The sequence below is a fragment of the Ostrinia nubilalis genome, chromosome 18 (assembly GCF_963855985.1).
Source record: "Ostrinia nubilalis chromosome 18, ilOstNubi1.1, whole genome shotgun sequence".
In the NCBI taxonomy this organism is placed as follows: Eukaryota; Metazoa; Arthropoda; class Insecta; order Lepidoptera; family Crambidae; genus Ostrinia; species Ostrinia nubilalis.
In genome coordinates this window covers 8,859,132-8,886,942 of record NC_087105.1, presented here as the reverse complement: position 1 = coordinate 8,886,942, position 27,811 = coordinate 8,859,132, and the positions used below count along the sequence as shown (strand labels likewise).

General features: G+C 42.2%; 1 protein-coding gene across 1 annotated transcript; it reads left to right on the top strand.

Annotated features, from left to right (window-relative positions):
- Positions 1–29: 29 nt before the first annotated feature.
- On the top strand, positions 30–27,682 carry LOC135080887 (alpha-mannosidase 2). Its single transcript, XM_063975616.1, has 19 exons — positions 30–162; positions 364–575; positions 1,381–1,668; positions 1,819–1,966; positions 3,570–3,744; positions 4,054–4,355; positions 4,431–4,516; positions 4,597–4,697; positions 5,881–6,058; positions 6,933–7,117; positions 7,692–7,865; positions 10,102–10,366; positions 12,767–12,939; positions 13,615–13,833; positions 15,585–15,762; positions 22,547–22,705; positions 23,395–23,547; positions 24,062–24,184; positions 27,452–27,682. The coding sequence occupies exons 2-19, from the start codon at positions 444–446 to the stop codon at positions 27,680–27,682; spliced, it is 3,270 nt and encodes a 1,089-aa protein (XP_063831686.1). The 5' UTR covers positions 30–162; positions 364–443.
- The last annotated feature ends 129 nt before the right edge of the window (positions 27,683–27,811 follow it).

The following is a 27,811-nucleotide window of genomic DNA, read 5'->3' as shown; positions in this document are numbered from 1 at the left end:
TAATAATATAATTTGACAGCTGTGCAAGAGAAAAGATTGGATTGGATTGTGGATCGAATTTTACGGTCTAATTTGACTATTTTCTTTTAATTCAGTCTGTAAAAAGATGAAAAATTATTCTAATTATCACAAGCTGTTATTTATTTGCTAAAAAAAGAACAGGTAAATATTATATTTTGAAGTATCTCCCAAGTTTCTGGTCCTCTACGATGCCGGAATTTTGTTATGTTATTTTAATCCGAATACTTAACTAAATAAGTTTCCTGTGAGTCAAGAATTATATTTAATGCTGTAACAGATAATTATTCTTATTATAACCCCCGATAGGTGTGATTTTGTAAAGTTAATGTACATTTTTTACAGAATTTTAATGGTAATTATTCATGAGATGATAATGATTCTGTGATAAAATTTACCGGTTTGCAAAGGAAAAATTGGTCAAGATGAGGATCAGAAGACTTTCTGCATTGTTTTGGATGACATGCATCGTTGTATTCATATTCATCTTGTATGTGGTCACCGACTTGAGTTTCAAGTTGCCGAGTATCAAACCTGTGATGCAGGATTTGGATGATGTAAGTGGATAATCAATTACTATCATAGCATATAAAATTATTTGCATTGTTCCTTTACCTTCAATGCTAACTACTATAGTCTATTCAGTGTAAGAAAGTGATTATGACACTTCTATTTAGTGAAGCGCTTCTTTTAAACCTAATCGATATTTTTTAGAATCGAGAATATTTTCTTAAGAAATCTAATCGACTTTTTATTTGTTGATTTTTAATTTTATCTACGAAAAATCAAAATTATATCTACGAATTTTAATTATCTGGATATGGAATAAACGTTATTACACAATAAATCACAAATAATTAAATATTATGCATTTTATTCTATAAAAACAACAAATAACAATGACAAACAACTCGTAGAGAAATCGCATAAAACACAACCGGCCATACAAGGCAAACGCACACGTACTGACTGACCTTTAACCTGCCAGAAAGAATAATTGTGATTCGATGGTGAGAAGACCACCATACCGATTATTGATTGGTTGCGATTGTTCTTGTCTATCCCTATGAGCAAAAGTTCCGATTAACGCATTATGCATTTCATGTAATATTTTTTCACAAATTTTAATAAATAATAAACTAATAAGTATTTGAAATTCTTGTTTAGGTTAATTGAGAAAGATTAATAAGTGTATTTTGGAAGGATAAAATCACAAAAAAAAAAGTGATTGATTTTTACACCTCAATATTTTTATTCTTAGGAAGTTGGATTCATGAAACGAAATGTTTCATCTGTCTAAATCACCATCATAAGTTGAATGAACTATACAAGAAACTTTTCTAAGTTTAAATATTGTTTTAGATTAAATGGTCAGCATTCGAGTCAAAGTTACGTCACATAGAGAATGAGTTAAATCAGCACCATGCTGTTGTGGGGGAGATAAAGTCAGCTGTAGACCAAATAGTCGTTCAGTCAGAGTACCAACAGCTACCGCCTAAAATATCCGAAGAAGAGCATCAAGAGAAACGAAGAGAACCAAAGATTAGAGAGTTCAAGGCTGTTGGTGATGAACCACCAAGAATGCACATGAAATTCAACGCGTCTCTATGCCCAATACAAACACAGTCAGTGCCTAAAACTGATGTTCAGGTAAAATGCTTGTTTATTGAATCAAAAATATCCTTTTCATCTTTGATAGTATTTTATATTTTGCAAGACAATTATATTGTTACATACAGTAAATTTTGATACTATGTCATGTCAAAAACATTATTATACTGTTAATTTTTTCTCCTATAGATGCTGTCTATGTATGAAAGAATAATGTTTGACGATAAAGACGGGGGAGTATGGAAACAAGGCTGGAATGTGGAGTATGATGAGAAGCAGTGGAATCAGAAAAACAAACTGAAAGTGTTTATTGTCCCACACTCACACAACGATCCAGGTAAATATTGTATGCTGTAGTGGTGGCTAGGGGAGTCTGGTATATTGGGCCGGCTGCAAAATTGTACCTAATAATAAAACAATATGACTGATAATATAATCAATGTAATTAATTATGTGAGTCTGTCGCTATTGCAGTTATTTACAAAATATTAAGGTGCTCCCAGCTGGTCCAATATACCCGACTTTCCCTTATGTATTAGCACAATGATATTAATGTACCTATTCTACATCCCAACTAATATTATAAATGCGAAAGTAACTCTGTCTGTCTGTCTGTCTGTCTGTCTGTTACGCTTTCCCGCTTAAACCTCGCAACCGATTTTGATGAAATTTGGCATAGAGATAGTTTGAGTCCCGGGAAAGAACATAGGATAGTTTTTATCCCGGTTTTTGAAACAGGGACGCGCGCGATAAAGTTTTTCTGTGACAGACAAAATTCCACGCGGGCGAAGCCGCGGGCGGAAAGCTAGTAATACATATACTTATATTTTTAGTAATACTGCAGTCTGCAATTAGGTTGTTGTTTCATGGACTCTAAGTTGCCTCAAATACTTAAAACGATTTCATCAATCACATTTTTGTGTACTATTTTCCTTATCACCTAAATTTTATGATTGAGGCAATAAAAGTTTAGAAATTAGTACAAGATTGGTGATAAAACCCAATTTAATTAGGTCTTTCACTCGAATGTAGTCCTTAAAGACATAACTGATAAAAGATAAAATACATTTGGGCTTTTTTGTGTTGACACTTGCTACTAACATATTGATTGTTATCTTTCTAATCGAAAATTAATCAGCAGTATGTTCCACTAATCTTATGATAACTGAAGCTGCACAGTATAGATAGTGTGCCACCCACAAAGACGCGCCACCCCACCATAACCATTCTTCCGCTAATGTTTGAGTGTTATCGGTACTCACTAAATCATCCATGCACACGCACACTACTATAATGACGCTCGGATTGCTCGGATCAAACCCCCGCACACCGCGCTTAACTCGACCAAAAATTGGTGGGGCGCGTCTTCATAGATGGCACGACGTATGACATCAAAATCAAAATGTGTTACTAATGAAATAGTCGTAAATATTCCATAATGGCATAAGCATAACTGTTAAAGATATTTTTAACAGTATTTTTGTAATTTTTGTTATATTTGGTGGTTTTTCATTAAAACTATATGATTCTGTAGGTTTATAGACAGATTTATTTCAACTTGACTGGGATAGGACAGCATATTGCATCCTTCTTTTGTATTCTGTTATTCAATGCAGGGGAGTTTTAAATTAGTAAAAGAGAGTGGATATGCTTAGAAATTAAATGCTATGTCAAATTAAAAAAACGCGAGCATTCTTTCGCGAACCAACTATTATTTTAAACTCAAGAGTCTTAAATAGCACAAAAGTTTTATCCCTTGCGTCCTCCGGTTGCCTAAACGCCACTGCTCACATATTTCAAGAAAATCAAACATCCTGCAAACACTCGCCAAATGTTTGGCGCGAATTTTTTGCTACTCGAGCAATATCAAACGTTCGTACGTGTACTGAATGCTCCTGATAAAACATAAAACAATAAATACATAAATAAATATATCGCAGGATGGCTGAAAACATTCGAAAACTACTACAAAACGCAAACTAAGGCTATATTCACGAATATGGTTGAGAAGCTGCCTGAAGGTATTGGCAGGAAGTTTATTTGGGCTGAAACCAGTTATTTGTCGCTGTGGTGGAACTCCGACGCGACTGACAAAGAAAAAGCAATTTTCCAGAGGTAAGTGGCAGTTATTTAACAACTAACTAAAAATGGTAAAAACAAACTTCTCCAACTCTTCGAGATAGTAGTCTTTAAAGCTACTAATTTTCGTATGCGTTACCTACTAAAAGAAGCATTAAGAAGTATGTATGTGGGAGTAGTGGTTGTAGGAATACAAAAAATTAAAATTCTAAGTAACACTAATTTATTCTCAACGCCAGGACTTTCAGTATGTTTACTGCCTAACCTCGTTTTGGTTTAGTCTTTGAGTATTAAGAATCTCCTTCGTTCGCCATTTTCTGTTTCATTAATGAAACTATGTTTCAGCTTGGTAAACTCAGGAAAAATTGAAATAGTCACCGGCGGCTGGGTGATGAATGACGAAGCCAACTCCCACTGGATGTCCGTCATCCAGCAGTTGACCACCGGCCATCAGTGGCTCATCGACAATTTGGGGTACATCCCTAAGAACCACTGGTCCATCGACCCTTTCGGCTACTCCAGCTCGCAGCCCTATCTGCTCAAACAGGCAGGCTTCGAAAACTCCCTAATCCAACGAGTACATTATAGAATAAAAAAAGAATTGGCGCTAAATAGACAATTGGAGTTCAAGTGGCGGCAATTGTGGGGTGAGTAATATGAAAACTGACACGACATTTAATACAGATTTGCACTTGATTTTTTGTAAATGATGACTGTTTCAGATGGAGTCGGTAAGACTGATATGTTCACACATTTGATGCCTTTCTACTCATACGATGTGCCTCATACTTGTGGCCCAGATCCAAAGGTATTTTGAGCAACATAATTAAGAATATTTGACACATTTTGTAACTTTTACGGTTGTTTTAAAAATATTTATATTTTTAGGTCTGCTGTCAATTCGATTTTAAAAGGCTGCCGGGTAATGGTGTCACTTGCCCTTGGGGAACGCCGCCCAGAAAAATTATACATAAAAATGTGGACGAAAGGTAAGATACCGCTTTGTCTCTTTGTCACATTTTAAGAACAGTTACTTTGGGTATGTTCCGATATAGTACTGCGAGCTCTGCTATCACTGGTAAGTGTGAGCTCACGCACCCAGCAGTGATCGCAGTGCTATATCAGAACATACTTTATACAACCCGATCGGGCTAACTGCGCACCTCGTTGAAATGCAACTTTCCCTCGCACTCACCCGCACACCTCGCCGCGTTTACCCCATCCGTACTAGAGTGTCGATGTGACGTCACGTCCGGCAGTTGCCAGGCCAGTTAACTAAAGCCTGATCCGTGAGCACGTAGAATTTTGTCCAATGACCCCAAGCTACCCATCCTTATCGCTCGCGCGTAATTTTATTGTGCTCACGGACCAGGCTTTAGACAGGGTTGTATCTACTATCTGCCATAGTCTTTTGGTTTGCCTATATTGTGGACAATCTAAATTCAACTTTCTTATTAACCATCATCATCATTTCAGCCATAGGACGTCCACTGCTGAACATAGGCCTCCCCAATGATTTCCCCAATGGCCGGTTGGTGGCGGCCTGCATCCAGCGCCTTCCTGCTACCTTTATAAGGTCGTTAGTCCATCTTGTGGGTGGACGTCCTACGCTACGCTTTCCGGTACGAGGCTTCCACTCCAGAACCTTGCCCATCGGCCGTCAGTTCTGCGTACTATGTGCCCTGCCCATTGCCACTTCAGCTTGCTAATCTTGACTTTAGTTCGTTTACTAACCAATAAGCCTCAAACTCGCAGCTCGGGTCTGATCCTAGACCAGTGGCGCAAAAAGGCTCAGTTGTACCGCAGTAACGTTGTACGCCTCTCCCTCCCCCTTACGTACTATGGACGGGGCAAACGGGAGGCCACGTGCCCCGTCCATACCAGAGCGTCGATGTGACGTCACGGCCGCCAGGTGCACAGTTGACTTAACTGCGCACCGGGTTGTATCTGCCATGGTCCTCTCCTTTGCCTACTAACTAAAACTATAATCCAGGCCTTTTCAAGGCGAGAGTGAATAGGCACTTACAGGGCAGATATGTACCATCCTAGACTGCATCCCACTTAACATCAGGTGCGATTGTGGTCAAATACCTGCCTTGTTATGCATAAAAAAAAACATTGTATGCAATGTAAATTGTACTTTGTTACTGATCAATAGGTCTCAAATTGCAGGTCGGGTCTGATCCTAGACCAGTGGCGCAAGAAGGCCCAGTTGTACCGCAGCAACGTGGTTCTGGCGCCTCTAGGCGACGACTTCCGCTACGACCGCGCCAACGAATGGGACAACCAGTACCAGAACTACGAGATGATCATAGACTACATCAATAATAACGACGCGTGGAACGCTGAGGTGAGTCCTTAATAATAATAATAATCATCATCATCATCTCAGCCATAGGACGTCCACTGCTGAACATAGGCCTCCCCCAATACTTTCCATGTTGCCCGGTTGGTAGCGGCCTGCGTCCAGCGCCTTCCTGCTACCTTAATAATACATATTTCATTCGTAGTTTCAGCCAAATGACGTCCACTGCTGGACAAAGGCCTCTCCCAAGGATTTCCACAATGACCGGTACTGCGCTGCCTGCATCCAGGTTCTTTTCGCGACCTTCACCAGATCGTCGGTCCACCTAGTGGGAGGTCTGCCCACGCTACGTCTTCCGCTCGTGGTCGCCACTCGAGAACTTTTCTGCCCCAACGGCCATCGTCTCTACGTGCTATGTGCCCGCCCACTGCCACTTGATTTTAGCAACTCTGCGAGATATGTCGATCACTTTGGTTCTCCCGCGGATCTCCTCATTTCTGAGTCGATCACGCAGAGGTACTCCGAGCATAGCACGCTCCATCGCCTTTGGGTGACCTTGAGCCATCTAATGAGGCCCATAATCAGCGACATATTTCATTACGTGTGGTGTTTTTGCCAAATAATTACAAAGTTATAGTGCATTGAAGTTCCGCGCGACGTCACAAAGTGCTGCACTTTTACGCACTCACTGACGTCACGAGCCTTTTCTCTAGAACTTTGGCACGGCTTATCTTTTTACATTTTCATTCGTTTTAAAAAGTGAAAAATACCTGTCGAGTAGTTTTTGATAAGCTTACTGACGGACTAATTAAAACTCTTGCTTTTTTACCCAGGAAACGCGCCAATTATTGACATGAAGCCATTAAAGCGTGTGCAGCAATAACCATTGCATTTATGCTGGAATATATTTCGTGGACAGGTCCAATTCGGCACCCTCCACGACTACTTCAAAGCGGTCCACGACGAGATCAAGATGTCGGACTTCCCGGTCCTTTCCGGAGACTTCTTCACGTATGCGGACAGAAACCAGCACTACTGGAGCGGGTATTACACGTCCAGGCCGTTCTATAAGAACATGGATAGAGTTCTACTAGCCTATGTGAGGTAACTATGTTTCTGAAATCTTGCAATTATTATAAATGCGCTTTCGTTTGACGTTAGCTTCAGTGCAGGAGATAAATTATCATTTTCTCTGAGTTATTTGACTCAGGATTGCCAAATTGCATCACCTATGGTTAAAATTTGACCATTTTTAAGAAGATCTTATCTTTAGCCTGCTAAAACCTTGACTGATGAGTCTATAATTTCATATCTTGGTCAAATCTAAGTTTATTACTAACATAGGGACACCACTTTTTTACTAATACACTACGTTGCAATGTGCAACACGGACTTCAGCATACGATCGACATCAGCATAAAACGAAAACAAGCCTAAGAGCTGGTCCAGATGTCTGGCAGTCGCGCGTTTTGTCGCTCGTGCATATGGATCAAATATATGAACCTCTAATACATTGGTTCCCACACTTATTTGAGACGCGACCATACAAAAAGTTCTTTAGTACCTCACGATGGCACGCTTCGAAACGCGCTAGTAAAAACTCGTCATTTTCACTCAATTCTTATTCTAAGCAGCTTGTCTAAAACTATACTTAGTAATCTTTCTTTCTACCCACCAGGGCAGCAGAAACAATCACAGCGCAAGCCACAGCGAGCGCTTCGGTGACGTACATCATGTCTCTACAACTGCGGGATCGCGTGGAACAAGCCAGGCGCGCGCTCGCACTCTTCCAGCACCACGACGGCGTCACCGGCACCTCCCGGGATGAAGTACGCGAGGACTACGCCAAGAAGTGAGCCCTCAACACTCAGAGTGGTTTCGTACTCTGTTCGAATCCGCGTAAATATCCGTAGTAGTCCGGAATAGTACGTTTTCGTACTAGATCGGATTTCCGTCATCCGACTTCTCTAGTTAGTATCTTGATTCGTATTTTGACGGATTCGGATTAGTCTTGGTGCGAAACCGCTTATAGTGTGCATCTAGAAAGTAAAACGTTGCGTGGCGGCTAGTCGTACATAAAAATACACATCACGTCACATACATAAAGAATAAATATTTCAAAATTAAAATCAAAAATATTTTATTTAATTTTGACCACTAGTGCACTTATTTAGAGTTTATTATACATGTCAATTCCCATTATCAAGGGTCAAGCTGAGAGTTTCAGAGAGCGCAATTTTCTTAACTAAATCAACTTACCCTTGAGATTCCTAATATTTGGTTCAGTTTCTTATTAGCTGCACTTAACCACCGATTTTTATGACACTTTTGTACTATTTTAGGTTATACAGGGTGTTTGGCGCATCGTGTGCCAAAATGATTTGGCGGATAGAATGGGTCATTTCCTATATTTTCAGCCCCCATAACACGTTCCATGCCAGGCGGCTACTTTTATATTAATTTTTTTAGTAATTTCACCAAAATACCCAAATCGCATCATTTAATTTCGATTTAAAAAAAAACTACTAGGCGTAGCCTCAAAGTAAATATTTTGTTTTGACGTGCATTGATGTAGGGTTGCATCAAATCTAAATTTACTGGCAAATATCATCTAGTTTTTTTTTTAATTCAGCTTTGAAGTTTTCCGAAAAGTTAAAAATGGACTGAACATTTAAGTTTACATGGCTATAAAAAAATAAATAAAAGAGATAGCGATCTTCGGATTTTATCAAAACTTCTCTAGTCTATCCCCATTCAAACGGTATACTAATCTTATTTAAATAATAACAATAACTTCACAAATTCCTTAAATTAGTGCATTGACTCTACTCGGACTGATTTGCGAAATTTGTGTTTATAGCCCCTTTTTGTGTAATAGCACGTTATTAAACACCTAACAGGTAAAAATTATTTATCTTATGCAATGTAAAAACCTTTTCCTTATCGTTTTTCAATGTGGATTTCTTGAATTTAAAGACGAAAATAATTATTTTGATCGTTTATTAATTATTACAAATTTAGTTCAAAATGACCGCCTCGGCAACGTAAACACTCACGACATCTTCTTCTAATTTCGACTGTTGTCGTATGCAGCCACATTTCTCTTTTTATTACTACAAAGGCGTTTTTTATTCATTGTTGTAGTTCTTCTATTGTTTGAATCCGTTACGTACACCAGTTCTTTAGCTCGTCCCCAGATGTAAAAATCTAACGGAATTAGGTCTGGGTAATGTGCAGGCCACTGTATAGGGCCATCTCTTCTAATCCACGAGTAGAAAACGTCTTTGTAGTAATAAAAAGAGAAATGTGGCTGCATACGACAATAGTCAAAATTAGAAGAAGATGTCGTGAGTGTATACGTTGCCGAGGCGGTCATTTTGAACTAAATTTGTAATAATTAATAAACGATCAAAATAATTATTTTCGTCTTTAAATTCAAGAAATCCACATTGAAAAACGATAAGGAAAAGGTTTTTACATTGCATAAGATAAATAATTTTTACCTGTTATGTGTTTAATAACGTGCTATTCACACAAAAAGGGGCTATAAACACACATTTCGCAAATCAGTCCGAGTAGAGTCAATGCACTAATTTAAGGAATTTGTGAAGTTATTGTTATTATTTAAATAAGATTAGTATACCGTTTGAATGGGGATAGACTAGAGAAGTTTTGATAAAATCCGAAGATCGCTATCTCTTTTTTTTTTTTTTTATCGCCATGTAAACTTAAATGTTCAGTCCATTTTTAACTTTTCGGAAAACTTCAAAGCTGAATTAAAAAAAAAACTAGATGATATTTGCCAGTAAATTTAGATTTGATGCAACCCTACATCAATGCACGTCAAAACAAAATATTTACTTTGAGGCTACGCCTAGTAGTTTTTTTTTTTAATCGAAATTAAATGATGCGATTTGGGTATTTTGGTGAAATTACTAAAAAAATTAATATAAAAGTAGCCGCCTGGCATGGAACGTGTTATGGGGGCTGAAAATATAGGAAATGACCCATTCTATCTGCCAAATCATTTTGGCACACGATGCGCCAAACACCCTGTATAAAGGTAATATAAATCCTTTTCATTTCAGAATGCTAACTGCCATCAAATACTCCCAATCGGCGATCCAACAGGCAGCTTACTACTTGCTAAAACAGCCTCAAGTGCAGGACCAAACTCAGGAGGACATTTTTTTCGACGTCGACGACATCTGGCGGCGCCACGATGAGATTCCGGCGCGAATCACTATCGCTTTGGATGTGGTGTCTCCTTCTAGAAGACTGGTGCTGTATAATGCGCTCAGCTTCAAGCGGCATGAGATCTTGACTGTCTTCGTTTCTACGCCTCACGTTGAGGTGAGTATCCTTTGCGACGTAGGCAACATTTGGCGGCGCCACGACGAGATTCCGGCGCGGATCACGATCGCTCTGGATGTGGTGTCTCCTTTTAGAAGACTGGTGCTGTATAACGCGCTCAGCTTCAAGAGGCATGAGATCTTGACTGTCTTCGTTTCTACGCCTCACGTTGAGGTTAGTACTGTCAACTGTTTACTTACAGTAATTCGTTGATGATGGAGATGAAATTTGGTAGACAGAAAGATATTCTGGTGAGTAACAAGATATCCAAGGAGTAAGACGATGACGTGATCCTATCTCTCTATTTGTGTCCATTCCTCGGTGAAAGTTGAAGTAGACGATATCTAGCAATAGGGATGTTTCCTGGGTAAAAAAGCAAGTTTTAATTAGTCCGTCAGTTAGCTAATCAAAAACTACTCGACACGTATTTTTCACTTTTTAAAACTAATGAAAATGTAAAAAGATAAAGCGTGCCAAAGTTCTAAAGAAAAGGCCCGTGACGTCAGTGAGTGCGTAAAAGTGCCGCACTTTGTGACGTCGCGCGGAACTTCAACGCACTATAACTTTGTAATTATTTGTTTGATTGACAATTAAAAATATACGTGTCCAATATTTTTTTATATTAAAATTGACGGACTAAAAATTTTTTTTTAGGAAACTAGCCTATTAATGTAGAATCACGTTTGTATCTAAAGTCGCTTCCATACATGGCTGTATTGCCTCCTAGACACTGCCCTGGTGCTAATATAACCGACCTCATTCTAAAGCATTACCATTTCAGCCAAAAGACCTGTACTGCTAGACAAAGACTTCTTCAAGGGTTTCCACAATGAGGCATCACTACATTGTATAGTATGAAACAAAGTCGCTTTCCGCTGTCTGTCCCTATGTATGCTTAGATCTTTAAAACTACGCAATGGATTTTGATGCGGTTTTTTTAATAGATAAGAGTGATTCAAGAGGAAGGTTTATATGTATACTTAGCACCCGTGGGAAGCAGGGGCGGGCCACTAGTCGTAAGAGGCGACTTAGGGACTACACATCAAACAGAGAACGTGCAGCAGCGCTGAAACATCAATCTTATCAACTGCGATCTCCAACCCGCCTGCTAAGAATACCCTCCACTATAGTAGAGGAGGCTCATAGTTCAGTAATGGACTGTAAAGGGCTGTTGATGATGATTCCAGGTTAGAGATGTAAATTGACTGAATCTGACCGGTCACGATGGTCAAATACCATAAATGACCGGTCAAAAACGGTCAAATTCAGTCAATTTGACTCAATATTACTGTACTATCACCGAATAATTTATTTATTTAGGTACCCATAATTTATATGCAATTTTTTCATTAAAGTTGACGTGCGCGGCGATGCAACATTGTCATTCACCTATAATGGACGTGAGAGGGGCACGAGCGGGGTGCGGGGCAAATGTGTAGGGAAAGAAAGAGAGCACAATAAATCATTACAAAACACATACCCCCTTATTAATAAAACCACAGAATAATAATAAGTACTACGTACAGAAGTTTTACTTCGCGAAGGTATTTAAAAAAATGTATGTTCATTTAATTAACAATATGGTGTAATTTAGCCTGTCTCAAGAGTCAAGAACCATTTTGTTGACAAACGTCAGTGATCGGCACTGCGCCGAAGCTATAGGGCTGACTTCGGTAAAATGATGTGACGTGAGGTGCCAAACTGCGGAAAATGGCGGAGGAAATACATGATTTAGCATGAATTATCATGAATAATATTAACTACTTATTTACCTCTCAGTGTCTTGAGGCAACTTAAAAAAGTACATTCTGTGTTTTTATTATTATTTAGGCAGTTAAATACTGCACAGTATTTAGTACGCCATTTTCTTTATTATCTTCCATCATACACAAGAATACGCGTGCGTGAGTCAATGTTCGCTCGTATGTGAGGCCTTGTCGAATAGTATCCTGTAGGTGGGTCATCGTGCGTGTTTTGTTTTCGATGTAAACTCGCGAAGATGAACAGGCCTGATAAAACTTACACGCTCGTTGAACAGTGTTTTAAAGTGACGTTTAGTATGGAAATGTCATTTTAAAACAGTGTTCAACAACCGTGTAACTTTTTATTAGTAAGGGGGATAATGTTTCAATTTAGAAGTTAGTTGGACTCACTGTAAAATGTTTAACTATAAATAAATCATAATAACCACTTTTTTATTTCAATTAAGATGTTGTAAACTTATCAATCACAAAATCTAAGAAAAATCTTAGAAAAGTACTTAACTATTACTGAAATCAAATTGACCGAAATAGACCGTTTTTGACAGTTTATGACTTGTTTTTGACCGTTTTTGACCAATTTGACCGTAAATGACGGTCAGTCAAATTCAGCCACTAGTCATTTTCAACACTATTCCAGGTGTTCGACCCCGACGGCAGCCCTATAATGGCCCAGGTGTCTCCCGTCGTGGCAGGCGAGAAGCGGCTCGGGTTCGCCGCCAACAAGTTCCAGCTGTCCTTCCCCGTCACCGTGGAGCCGTTAGCGCTCACCATCTACACGGTGTCGCTGCGAGACAACATGAGCATCAATAAGTAAGAAATAGCCTTGTCTTGGACCCTAGACAGATGGCTTAGTGTGAGTTTACATCAAACGTCTTTGTTAGCGACTGCGTACAAATATGACATCTATACTAATGTTATAAATGCGAAAGTAACTCTGTCTATCTGTCTCTCTTTCACGCCAAAACCACTGAACCGATTTTGATGAAATTTGGCATAGAGATAGTTTGAGTCATGGGAAAGGACATAGGATAGTTTTTATTCCTGGTTTTGAAACAGGGACGCGCGCGATAAAGTTTTTCTCTGACAGACAAATTTCCACGCGGGCGAGGCCGCGGGCGGAAAGCTAATTAAATATATGACAGATTGTACAGAGTCCCTACCAGATACTTTCAAGAACTAAAATCTTCATAGATTTTTTTGACGCACACACTAGCGAGGACGTTCAATGCAATCTCACACTAAGCACACAGTTGACATAAGTTTAATGGGTTAATGACGTAATCAGATGATGAATGCAATTGACTGACAATTTAATTAATTTCAAAGATTGTGAAATGAAAAGTAGCCCGTTTTTCAGCCAGTGGGGACCTTCATGGGTCTACCTACATGTAATTAAAAAACTGGTTATTAAATAATTTCTGGCTAACATGGGCTTCCACACCAACGGCGCTTGTAACACCTTTTTTCTGTTATGTGCCTCAACAGATACACTTCCTACTCCCGTATCCGAGTTTACAATGCGGACTACTGGACGGTGGACTTACCCAAGATGTTCCCTATCGAGCAGCCAACCGCGCGTCTTACAGAAGACATCACAGTCCAAGCCACCAACGGAACAAGAGTCGTCGCCACTATGAACGGACTCATCAAGGCAATAGTCTCGCCCGACGGGACCACCATGCCCGTGCATATGGACTTTGTGCAGTAAGTGATAGAGTTCAAAGTTCACCATCATCAGGTCACTTACAAAGGTACAAGACTGTGGATCTCCCCTAGATGTTCCCTATCGAGCAGCCGACGGCGCGCCTTACTGAAGACATTACAGTCCAGGCCACCAACGGGACTATGAATGGACTCATCAAGGCTATCGTCTCGCCAGATGGGGCCACCATGCCGGTGCATATGGACTTTGTGCAGTAATTGTCAGAGTTTAATATCATTTACAACGATGTAATAGACTTTAGATCTGTCCAAGATGTTCCCTATCGAGCAGCCGACGGCGCGCCTTACCGAAGACATTACAGTCCAGGCCACCAACGGCACAAGAGTCGTTGCCACTATGAATGGACTCATCAAGGCCATCGTCTCGCCCGATGGGACTACCATGCCCGTGCATATGGACTTTGTGCAGTAAGTTATAGAGTTCAAAGTTCATTAATAGACAGTGGATCTGCCAAAGATGTTTCCTATCGAGCAGCCGACGGCGCGCCTTACTGAAGACATTACAGTCCAGGCCACCAACGGGACAAGAGTCGTCGCCACTATGAATGGACTCATCAAGGCAATAGTCTCGCCCGACGGGACCACCATGCCGGTGCATATGGACTTTGTGCAGTAAGTTATAGAGTTCAAAGTTCATTAATAGACAGTCGATCTGCCCAAGATGTTCCCTATCAAGCAGCCGACGGCGCGCCTTACTGAAGACATTACAGTCCAGGCCACCAACGGGACAAGAGTCGTTGCCACTATGAATGGACTCATCAAGGCAATAGTCTCGCCCGACGGGACCACCATGCCGGTGCATATGGACTTTGTGCAGTAAGTGATAAAGTTCAAAGTTCACCATCATCAGGTCACTTACAAAGGTACAAGACTGTGGATCTTCCCAAGATGTTCCCTATCGAGCAGCCGACGGCGCGCCTTACCGAAGACATTACAGTCCAGGCCACCAACGGAACAAGAGTCGTCGCCACTATGAACGGACTTATCAAGGCTATCGTCTCGCCCGACGGGACCACCATGCCCGTGCATATGGACTTTGTGCAGTAAGTTATAGAGTTCAAAGTTCATTAATAGACAGTCGATCTGCCCAAGATGTTCCCTATCGAGCAGCCGACGGCGCGCCTTACTGAAGACATCACAGTCCAAGCCACCAACGGAACAAGAGTCGTCGCCACTATGAATGGACTCATCAAGGCTATCGTCTCGCCCGACGGGACCACCATGCCGGTGCATATGGACTTTGTGCAGTAAGTAATAGAGTTCAAAGTCCATTATAATCACCATGAGATCGTTTAATCTTTGCTGCAGAAGCACCGCTATACCGCTGCATATGAACTTTATGCAGTAAGTATGAGTTTGCACAGTTAATTATGATTATAATCAGGTCATTTAGAGTAACTGTAGGAACTACCTAGTCCAACATTGCTTTGATTGAAGATTGTTTTTTCTTTGAATCTTTGGATGACCGTGCTAGCTAAGGCACATTTATGAATAGTGAAATTACAAAATCATAGCTCACCAGTTAGTACAATTGATTTATATGCGTTATGGGAGCCTTTGTCCAGCTGTGGATGTCATTTAGCTAAAACGATGGAATGGTTTATAGGTAGTATTTCTTCCACTTATGGAAAACAAGCTGTAATTGTCCATACTTTTAAAAATGTACACTAAAAAAAATTCTTTAAAACGCTATTGGTTTCCTAAGGAAATAAATAAACAATTTTATATTCCAGATACGACTCGCAAAAGGCTCAAGACAACAACAGCGGTGCGTACTTGTTCATTCCGTCCGGACCCGCGCAGCCCGTCAAGACCGACGCATACCCCGAGATCGTGGTCACTGAAGGCATGTACAAGGCCACTTTATACGCTGGGCTCGTAGGACCGAAGGCTGCAGAAATAGTCCTTGCGGTGAGTGGAAATATGTAACTGTTGTTTGTTTCGTCTAGCTAGCTAGTCAGGACCGACGCTTTCCCTGAGATAGTGGTCACTGAAGGCATGTACAAGGCTACGTTATACGCCGGGCTTGTAGGACCGTGGGCCGCTGAAATTGTCCTTGCGGTGAGTGGAAATAACTGTTATTTCGTTCAGGTAGAGCAGATTATGATGGACGCCTTCTCCGAGATCAACCGAAACAACAACATACAACGAGAAACGTTGTACGCCGGGCTTATGGGCTGCAGAAATAGTGCTTTCGGTAAGTTGACTACTACAAGATATTTCGTCCAGTTACAACAGATTTAGATAGCCAGTCAAGATTGATGCCTTCTCTGTACACCGGACTCTTGGGACCGAAGGCTGCAGAAATAGTCCTTGCGGTGAGTGGAAATAACTGTTATTTCGTTCAGATAGAGCAGATTATGATGGACGCCTTCTCCGAGATCAACCGAAACAACAACATACAACGAGAAACGTTGTACGCCGGGCTTATGGGCTGCAGAAATAGTGCTTTCGGTAAGTTGACTTCGTTCGTTTCAGCCAAATGACGTCCACTGCTGGACAAAGGCCTCCCCCAAGGTTTTCCACAATGAACGGTCCTGCGCTGCCCGCATCCAGGCTCTTCCCGCGACCCTTACCAGATCGTCGGTCCACCTAGTAGGAGGCCTGCCCACGCTACGTTTTCCAGCCCGTGGTCGCCACTCGAGAACTTTCCTGCCCCAACGGCCATCGTCTCTACGAGCTATGTGCCCCGCCCACTGCCACTTGATTTTAGCAATTCTGCGAGCTATGTCGGTTACTTTGGTTCTCCTACGGATCTCCTCATTTCTGATTCGATCACGCAGGGAAACTCCGAGCATAGCCCGCTCCATCGCCCTTTGGGTGACCTTGAGCCTTCTTATGAGGCCCATAGTAAGCGACCACGTTTCGGATCCATATGTCAACACTGGCAACACACACTGCTCGAAGACTTTCGTCTTGAGACACTGCGGTATTTCGGACATGAGTATATGGCGAAGCTTCCCGAACGCTGCCCATCCGAGTTGGATTCGACGATTGACCTCTTTCTCGAAGTTGGACCTACCTAACTGGACTGTTTGTCCCAGGTATACATAATTGTCGACAACTTCGAGTGTAGAGTCTCCAACCTTCAGAGGAGTGGGTGCAACACGGACATTAGACATGATTTTTGTCTTGTCCATGTTCATTCTGAGGCCCACTTGTTGAGAGGCTCTACTGAGGCCATCGAGCATTGTGCCTAGATCCTCCAAGGTCTCAGCCATGACTACGATATCGTCCGCGAATCGAAGGTGGGTGATGTACTCGCCGTTGATATTTATGCCAAATCCGTTCCAGTCCAGAAGCTTGAAGACATCTTCCAGGGCGGTGGTAAACAGTTTTGGAGATATGACGTCTCCCTGTCTTACCCCTCGCTGCAACTGGATAGGTTTCGAATCCCGATCCTGAAGGCGGACCGACATTGTGGCGTTTTTGTACAAACCCCTCAACACTTCGATATATCGATAGTCAATTTGGCACCTTTGGAGAGACTGTAGCACTGCCCAGGTCTCGACCGAATCGAAGGCTTTCTCATAATCCACAAACGCCAGGCAAAGTGGTTGATTATACTCCTCGGTCTTCTGTATAATCTGCCTTAGCGTATGTATGTGGTCTATGGTACTAAAGCCTTTTCGGAAACCGGCTTGTTCGGGAGGCTGGAAGTCGTCGAGCCTGCGAGCGAGACGATTCGTAATGACTCTTGAAAACAGCTTGTAGACATGGCTCAGAAGTGAGATGGGTCTATAATTCTTCAATAAGGTTTTGTCACCTTTTTTGAAGAAGAGTACCACCACACTTCTGTGCCATGTCGTAGGCGTTTTTCCTTCGAGGGTGACGGAATTGAACAGCTTCTGAAGAGCCCTCAGTACCGGCGTTCCGCCTGCCTTCAAAAGCTCAGCCGTGATTCCATCATCACCCGGTGCCTTGTTGTTCTTCAGCTGTTTGAGAGCCATTCTAATCTCGTACAGACTGACGTCCGGGATATCTTCGGTATAGTGTCGGGTCAGTCTAGCTCTTGGGTCTTCGGCTAGATTTGTGACAGGTGCACGTACACTCGTGTATAATTGTCCGTAGAACTTCTCGACCTCTTCCAATATCTCCGGCCCCGACGAAATGGCTCTGCCATCCTCTGTCTTCAGCTTGGTCAGTTGACTTTGGCCAACAGACAGATCTCTTGCGAACACTTTAGAGCCCTTGTTTCGCTCAATCGCCTCTTTAATACGGTCTGTATTAAATTGGCGTAGGTCGCGAGTCAAAGACTTGGAGATCTGTCTGTTAAGGCGCCGATACTGAGCAGCATCTTCAGAGGACTGCAGAACCAAGTTCCGTCTCTCTTCCATGAGTTGATTGGTGAGGTCAGAGATCTTTTTGGTTCCTTTTGAACGACGGGTTTTAAAGAACTTAGACCCAGTCGTTTGGACAATTTCCACGAACCTGTCATTGTATTTGTCCACATTTTCGCAGTCTCCTAGGCATTCGAAACGATTTTGCAACTCGAGCTGAAAGCTTTCGGGGTTTTGGAGTTGGATGGGCGCTGGGCGGAGCGTAGACTTCATCAGTCGACATCTCTCGAGCTTGGGTCTGATATTCAATGTGCCTCTTACCATTCGGTGATCGCTTCCTGTTTTGACCGAATTGATCACAGAGACATCATTGAATATATGCTTCTTCGTCGACAAGATGAAGTCTATCTCATTTTTTGTAGCGCCATTGGGATGCAGCCATGTCCACTTTCGCTGTTTTGGCTTTCTGAAGAAGGAGTTCATCATAAAGAGGCCCTCCCTCTCCATAAAGCCAGCCAGCAGTTGGCCACGTGCGTTCCTCTCTCCGTACCCAAATTGCCCCACTTTCGGCTCATTATCGCTTCGTTTACCTAGCTTCGCGTTGAAGTCCCCCATCACAACGGTAAAATGGGACCGGGAGCCATGTATGGCTCTGGAAATATCCTCATACATGGTCTCCACTTCGTCGTCGGGGTGTTCCGTGGTCGGTGCGTATACCTGTATGACCTTCAGCGAATACCGTTTGGTGATTCTGAGTATCAGGTACACTACCCTCGCCGAAACACTCTCGATCTGGACCACGTTGTTGACAAGGGACTTGTGGACGATAAACCCGACACCACCCTGGGACTGCTGGTCGCCCTCCCGGAAATAGAGCAGGTTTCCGGATTTAAGAATTATGGTGTCCTCCCCCTCTCTTCGGACTTCACATAATCCTACGATATCCCACCGTAACCTGCTCAACTCTTCCTCGAGTTCCATTAGCTTCACGTCTGTACGCAGTGTGCGAGCGTTATAGGTTGCCAGGGCCAGAGGTCGTCGGTGTTGGTAGCCTGGCATCCCCCGGGGATTCTTCGCACCCCTTGCCCCACCGTTACCGTGACCGCTACCGTGGTCCGGGATAGTGGGGCCGCCGGGGACTAGGGGCCGTTTTTTTGTTTTTACCACCATTTGGAGGGTTTTGCCCTAATCGCCACGCTTGGCAGGCGGGTTGGCGATCGCAGTTTTTTTGCTTGGTTTCGCACGCAGACGCTGCTGCCCGTCCGGTGCTACAGGAGTTTGTCGCCTCTTACGACACGCCTCCTGTTGGCGGTGGGGAAAAGTATTCTTTTACGGCCGTCCCCACACAGCACAGTTGCAAGCACAGCACAGCAAGTTGACTACTACAAGATATTTCGTCCAGTTACAACAGATTTAGATAGCCAGTCAAGATTGATGCCTTCTCTGTACACCGGCCTCGTGGGACCGAGGGCCGTTGAAATAGTCCTTTCGGTGATTCAATAAACACTATTTCGTTGAGCTTGGAAAAAATAACTGTCATCTGCCAGCCAGTCGGTAAAAGAACGACGCATACCCCGAGATCGTGGTCACTGAAGGCATGTACAAGGCCACGTTATACGCCGGGCTTGTGGGACCGAAGGCTGCTGAAATTGTCCTTGCGGTGAGTGGAAATAACTGTTGTTTGTTTCGTCTAGCTAGCTAGTCAGGACTGACGCTTTCCCTGAGATATTGGTCACTGAAGGCATGTACAAGGCTACGTTATACCAGGCCTGGCTCACTCCGCGCGGTACATCCGATAATTACCTACAGCGAAGCGCCCCGCCGGCGGGTATTATATCAGTCGAGTGTCACGCACGCGCGCGCCCGTCAGGACGCTGGCGTAGTATGATTATAATTCTATGATCTAAGTATTATTTAAAAATGGACATAAAGAGAAAGAAATATTGTGCGGCGTTCGGGTGTTTAAATTCGAAAAGAAATCTACCGGATTTATCTTTTTTTTTCGCTTCCCAAAGATGCTGAAAGGTATGTTGGCCATGTAGGTAATCAATAATTCTTAGGATAGTATAGGAACCTAACCTACTATGACTACTGCTCAGAATGCGTTCGTTCGTTTCAGCCAAATGACGTCCACTGCTGGACAAAGGCCTCTCCCAAGGTTTTCCATAATGAATGCATACTTACCTACATACGTACCTCATTACAAATAAGTAGATTCATTATTTTTTCACTAGACAGCAACCCTAACAGCGTAAAAAGAGTTCAGAGGCACGCGATAGAAAGAGACGAAACTTGTAGGTGAATAAAATTGTAGGTACGTAGTGCTGTGCGAGCTGAATTCCACTGTATCGCGTCGTAGCAAGACTCGCATTTATTTAAATCGTCTTGCGGAGTAATCCTTCTGTACCTGTACTATTACTTATTCTGTGGTTATACTCAGGGTTTGTGGGATCGAAGGCCGCTGAGATAGTCCTTGCGGTGAGTGGAAATAACTGTTGTTTGTTTCGTCTAGTTAGCTAGTCAAAACCGACGCATACCCGGAAATAATGGTCACTGAAGGCATGTACAAGGCCACGTTATACGCCGGGCTTGTGGGACCGAAGGCTGCTGAAATTGTCCTTGCGGTGAGTGAAAATAACTGTTATTTCGTTCAGGTAGAGCAGATTATGATGGACGCCTTCTCCGAGATCAACCGAAACAACAACATACAACGAGAAACGTTGTACGCCGGGCTTATGGGCTGCAGAAATAGTGCTTTCGGTAAGTTGACTACTACAGTTTATTTCGTCCAGTTACGGCAGATTTAGTTAGCTAGTCAAGACTGACGCATATCTCGAAATAGTAGTCACTGAAGGCTGCTGAAATAGTCCTTGCGGTGAGTCAATAAACACTATTTCGTTCAGCTTGGAAAAAATAACTGTCATCTGTTCAGCTTGTCGTTACAAGGCCAACGCGTTCCCTGATATCGTGGTCACCGAAGGCATGTACAAGGCAAGGAAATAGTGTCCGCGGTGAGTTAACTACTACAGTTTATTTCGTTCAGTTACAACAGATTTAGATAGCCAGTAAAGATTGATGCCTTCTCTGAGATAGTGGTCAATGAAGGCATGTACAAGGCTACGTTATACTCAGGGTTTGTGGGACCGAGGGCTGCTGAAATAGTCCTTGCGGTGAGTGGAAATATGTAACTGTTCTTTGTTTCGTCTAGCTAGCTAGTCAGGACCGACGCTTTCCCTGAGATAGTGGTCACTGAAGGCATGTACAAGGTCACGTTATACGCCGGGCTTGTGGGACCGAGGGCCGCAAAAAAATAGTGCTTGTGGTAAGTTGATAAATAATATTTTGTTTCGTTAAACTTGGATAGATTAAGACCGACGCATATCCCAAGATAGTGGTCACTGAAGGCATGTACAAGGCTACGTTATACGCTGGCCTCGTAGGACCGAGGGCCGCTGAGATAGTCCTTGCGGTGAGTTGATAAACCCTACTTTATTTCGTCCAGCTTGGAAAAAATAACTGTCATCTGTCCAGCCATCGGCACAATACTGACGCATTCCTTGATCGTGGTCACCGATGGCATGTACAAGGCAAGGAAATAGTGCCCGCGGTGAGTTGACTACTATAGTTTATTTCATCCAGTCACAACAGATTTAGTTAGCTAGTCAAGATTGACGCATATCCCGAAATAGTGGTCACTGAAGGCAGTACAAGGCCACTTTATACGCTGGGCTCGTAGGACCAAAGGCTGCAGAAATAGTCCTTGCCGTGAGTTGATAAATACTGATCAATCAGTCTAGCTCATCGGTTCCCAAAGTGGGGAGCAAAGACCTTTAAAGGGGGGCGCGGGCCAGCTGTGTATTAGCAGCAGCTTAAGTATAAAAAACCGACCGCTGAGAGAATGCATTCCAGACTGCTCGATACGACCAATACATAATCTTGACTGGAGGAGAGGGGGGGGGGGGGGATATTTTGTATGGTCGAAAGAAGGCGCGTCTCAAATAAGTTAGGGAACCAATGGTCAAGCTGGTAAAGCATTGAGCTAAATAAATCTACACACAGTGGGAGGCTTACCTACTCTACATTTTCCGGTCCGTGGTTGTCTTTTGACAATTTTTATCTCAATAGCCATTAGTTGAGATGTATTTCGTTCGTTCGCTTCAGCCAAATCACGTCCCCTGCTGGACAAAAGGCCTCACGCCAAGGTCTTCCACAAGAACCGGTCCTGCACTGCCCGCATTGGATTAAATGAAATAAATCGCAGTGTCTTTTGTTCTTCTAGCTCCCTATTCATTGTCATCAATAGATCACGGTGCAAAACATCCCGTTGAAGTGCCTTTGTTTGTTTTTCACGTTCCTTATACATTGCTGAGCAGCCATATACCTCCCTCACGTTCCCCATACATTGTAATCAACAGATCACGGTGCACAACAACCCGTCGCTGCCGCAGAGCGAGGTGGAAGTCAGCAACACTTTGCTCATCGACCCGGCGGTCGACGACCTCGAGCTGGCCGCGCGATTCTCCACCGGCATCAAGAACGGAGACGTGTTCTATACGGACCTTAATGGCATGCAAGTAAGAAATAATGAGACTGAACTGGGCCCCGATTGCAGTAAAAATTTTCAGCTGCAACGCGATTGGACGACAAACGAAAATCAGCTTTATGACAAATATGTATCGCGGTATCGTTTTGACAGCTAGTTCAAACGATGCTGAAACGTAAACGGAGCGCAATTGCAAAGCTACTTTTCTCAAACGTAATTCAAACTCTTCACGAACATTTGCAGTGTTTTAGTTATTTTAGTTTCAAAAATAAGGTGTTCGTACTTTTATTGGAAAGTATTTTCATAAATCCGTTGTTTCATCTTTGTTTGCGCGTGAACTTTACCGCGATATCGAATTGTACATCAGCTGAAATGAAAACGAAACGCAATTGGAATTGTAGCGCGAATGAATAAGAGACATTACAAATTAGCGCAATCGGGGCCCTGTAAGCTGCTGCTATATTGCTGCAGAGCATGAGTGTGCTCACATGTAGATAAACAGTGTTCCATCACAACTGACTGCCAGATACTAAAAGCAAGTATTACAAGTCGAGCGATCACATATTCCACTGTAAATACCTCTTTTCCAATTAGCTAGTGAGAGTTATCTGCATCCGTGATATATCAGTAAAATGTGCACTATTCTGGTAGCACTCACTACATTGTACTGTGTAAATATAGCTTTCTACTATTAATATAGCTAAATAACTTTACTCTCAGATGATAAAGCGTCGCTACATGGACAAAATCCCGCTCCAAGCAAACTTCTACCCGCTCCCAGCCGCTGCCTACATCGAAGACGACGCTAATCGCTTCACCGTACTTACGTCTACGCCGCTTGGTATGGCGGCGCTGCAGCCCGGACAGATCGAGGTACGTGTTTTATTCGGAATCTTGCATATGAAATGAATGCCGGAAATTCCTGCAACTCGTATATCGACCGATATCAACTAATGAAAATGAGCCATTATGCCAAAGAAGTGACTCAAATCTCATTACAATAGAAACTTCTGAGCAAGATCATAATCATATTATCCTATTATCATAGAAAGAATAAACTCTTAGCAAGAGCTTCGATTAGTTTGAGGTTAAATGACGCTGTATGACATGTCTGAGAATAATTATTATTCAGGGAATACAGAACTATTCCAATCACCATAAGTCCCCAAATCGTCCCTAGAAAATGCAAGACCGACGCTTGTCGTATGAACAACGATAACTGTGACATGAACTCATTCAAAGAATTCGAAACTCTATTCCAAATAGCATAAGTTCACAAATGGTTCGTTTTATGATAATACAAGACGGGAGACTGTTACATTTACTGTATCAGTCATGGAATACCAAACCTTAATTCGTACTACATAATGTTCCAAATCGTCCGCAGATAATGCAAGACCGTCGCCTGTCGCGCGACGACAACCGCGGCATGAACCAAGGCGTATTGGACAACGTGCGCACGCGACACACCTTCCGCCTGATAGTAGAACGCGCCTCACATCCTTGCCAGGTACATCATCATCATCATCATTTCAGCCATAGGACGTCCACTGCTGAACATAGGCCTCCCCTAATGCTTTCCACGTTGATCGATTGGTAGCGGCCTGCATCCAGCGCTTCCCTGCTACCTTTACGATGTCGTCGGTCCACCTTGTAGGTGGACGTCTCACGCTGCGTTTTCCGGTACGCGGCCTCCATTCCAGAACCTTGCTGCCCTATCCGCCGTCAGTTCTGCGTACTATATGCCCTGCCTATTGCCACTTCAGCTTGCTAATCCGTCGGGCTATGTCAGCGACTTTAGTTCATTTACGGATTTCCTCATTTCTGATTCGATCTCGCAAAGAAACGCCAAGCATAGCCCTCTTCATAGCACGCTGTGCAACTTTGAGCTTCTGTATAAGGCCTATAGTGAGAGGCCACGTTTCCGAGCCATAAGTTATCACTGGTAACACACATTGGTTGTAGACTTTCGTCTTCAGGCACTGCGGTATTTTGGACGAAAAGATGTTATGTAGGTACGCTACTTATTTATTCCTCTTCTCTTAAGGGGGTCCTGCACAGAATCCTTAAAATTGACATATTTTTAAATCACGAGTGCTCTGCGATTAGTGACTTAAATACATCGAAGGAACTTGTGTAGGGTAGCCCAATCCTTGATCTAGGTCGCCGCCTTTTCGAAATTTTGAATAAATACGTAAAAAATTGATAAACAACATTTAAAATGCAGACATATGGAAAATTTATTTCTTCGAGAACTTTGTTAATTTAACGTATGAAGCAATAATTTTTATATGGAAATGTTTAAATTAATATTTTGAAGGTCGCCCCCTTTTTCGTTTTTGGTATTAATGCATTAATATTGAGAATTTTTGATTTTCCCAAAAAAAACTTTTCCGTGAAGAAATCATCAGGCGTTTTGCTTTATCGTAGCTGTCAAGTGTCAAATGTGTGTTTGTCAATCCTTTACAGAGTAGTGTAGAGCGCAGAGCTTGCAAATAGTATCTCTTTTGTTATGACTTCGATTGTTACGAAAAAATATTTTACTTATTTTATAGTTAATATGGCTAGAAAACCCTTGCAACCAAATTCTATAAAAAATAAAAAAAACCTCTAAAAATTTGTGACCTCTTTTTTGTCGATAAAAATAGGTTTAGTTTCACCTATTTTCATATGTGTACTTTATCGTGACTCACACTGTATAAAGAAAGTATGCTAAATGAGTAACGCAAAACAATAAGCGAAGTGAGAAAAGAAAAGAGAAGTTTAATATTACTGTGACAAACTGAATTTATATGGTTAAAACCGCGAGAAAAAGCAAGTACGTAATAATAATGAATAATTCATTATTACCAATTTTAAAAATAAAGCAGTTACTTTAACCCTTTTTTCCATTCTTCAGGGTGTGGTTTTGTAAAACAACGCTTATCTCAGAGGTGGTAGTATACACGACACTGATGCCAAAAAAAAATTCATGAAAAAATCAAACCAGGAAAATGGTAGATATTATTTCGCGGACGAGCTATCGGTCAGTCCCCCCGCTCTCTCGGGGTGGCGGCCGCATGTGCTCGATGGTGTAGCGGGGTACGCGGGGGTGGTGCGGGCGGTAGGATGCGCCGTCTCGAAAGTTTAAAGAGACTTTTGAACGAGGTTCTTTAGTAATAAAGTAATAAGTTAAAATTTTATTTATATTTTTCTTGCAATAAACTTTCATGTGTACTTTCACTCCAGAGATGGGCGTTGTTTTACAAAACCACACCCTGTATACATGGGTAGAACGCAGCCGTAGGAAACTGCTCGTGTATATTTTGTAATACTCTTCGTAAATCTGCGACTACAGTACAAAGTATACATGAATTTTGCGTACTGAATACAGTCGTGTTTAATTTGTATTGTGGATGCTCGCTTCTCCGTTTCAAACTATACTACACCACTTACACTTGACAAGAGTGTTAAAAAGTTAGTTTGATACTTATTCAGTAAAATATGGAATTACATTTAAGAGTATTTTTATTTCTTATTACTTAAATATATTTTATCGAATCAATATAAAACTAGATTTTTAACACTCTTGCGGGTAAGTGGTTTTTCAAAATAAACTGATTAGGTAGGATTAAATAAATAAATTGATAACATTTTTATTTAGAGTAGTAGGTACGCGGTATTTGCGTAACTGCTCATACAGTTTGAAAGAGTTTAGTAAAAAAAAGTTATTTCCAAACTATACTCGATTAGTTTCACACCCTTGCGTTCTGGCCATGTAGAGAGGTCTATAGAATGGAAAGACGCTACATTAACAGCCTATTTGAATTTAACGTCTAGGAAAAATACTCTTTTACGAAACTTTTTTAACGCCTTTGTTCATCAGAAGAATCAATATTAGTTAGGATTTTTATTGTGTAAGAATTTTCGCAGCAATACCAACAAAAAATCAAATCCTTCCTTTTTCCTAATTAAAGTATTATATAAACTCACATTTTGTATAGCAAAATTAGTGAAATACGTGTTTTTACTCTGTATTGAGTCTCTTTTGTCTCTACTCTGTAAAGTAGTTTGTGTGCGATCGTGTTAGTTCGTTGCGCCACCGCTATCTCGGCTAGCAAATCGTAATTTTTCGTCGGCGCTGCACCCCCTTAATAGCAGAGAGTGGGTTTCCACAATACCTCCAGATCAGTTGACAACACCAGTCGAGGCTTTTGCTTCGTGTTTTAAACGCAATTCATTTAATAATAATGACTCAGTCAAAGGCGTATCTAGTAGGTGCACTGTTGCATTTGATGCATACCTGCAACACGCGAGGAAAATCTTATGCACTCGGTCAAAAAGTTTGCATCGCTTTGGGAATCACTTCATCATCACTACGTAATTTGGTCTCCACTGCAGGAAGATGACATGACACTCCCTAATTTACCAAAGAAATGGAGGCATGATGTTCGCATATTTGTCTCTTATGCCCGTTTTCACCATCAATCCCTAATTTTTAAGTGACCCCTATGAAAACAAAATGTCAGTTATGTTTACCATAGAGGTCACTTAAAAATTTGGGATTGATGGTGAAAACGGGCATTAATCGCCTTTTATGACAATCAAAAGAAGATTAGAATTGGTCCTTTACTACTTTGCCGGAACCAAACAGTACAGGACAAAACGAAGTAATTAATTAACTTATGAAATTGGAAAACAATTCTTGTATTTATAATTCAATCCACTTCACAAAGTTACTCACAACCACAACCAATACCAGAACTATACAACTTCATTGCACGATTCTCGTTCACAGAAGAAGCCAGCAGACCACCCTAGTGGCTTCCTGACCCTCGGCTCGCACGTGGCGCAGCAGACGCTGCTGCAGCCGCTCCTCACTATGCACTACTCCGCGAGGGAAGACGCGGCCAGACCCACCTACTCGCGCTCGCTCGTCAACATGGCCGACGTCGTGCTCGCTTCCTACCGCTCGCACGTCACTGCCAAGGTAACAGAACTGTCAAAGCATAATGAGCTGTATTGCTAGTCAACAAAGTCTATAATGCACTACTCCGCGAGGGAAGACGCGGCCAGACCTACCTACTCGCGCTCGCTACTCAACATGGCCGACGTCGTGCTCGCTTCCTACCGCTCGCACGTCACTGCCAAGGTAACC

Bases quoted from the DNA above. Each gene is read 5' to 3' on its own strand.
- LOC135080887 (XM_063975616.1), top strand. From the start codon at position 444: ATGAGGATCAGAAGACTTTCTGCATTGTTTTGGATGACATGCATCGTT. The intron at 6,059-6,932 runs GTGAGTCCTTAA...TTTCGTGGACAG, and splicing joins ACGACGCGTGGAACGCTGAG to GTCCAATTCGGCACCCTCCA. The intron at 13,834-15,584 runs GTAAGTGATAGA...TTTATATTCCAG, and splicing joins GTGCATATGGACTTTGTGCA to ATACGACTCGCAAAAGGCTC.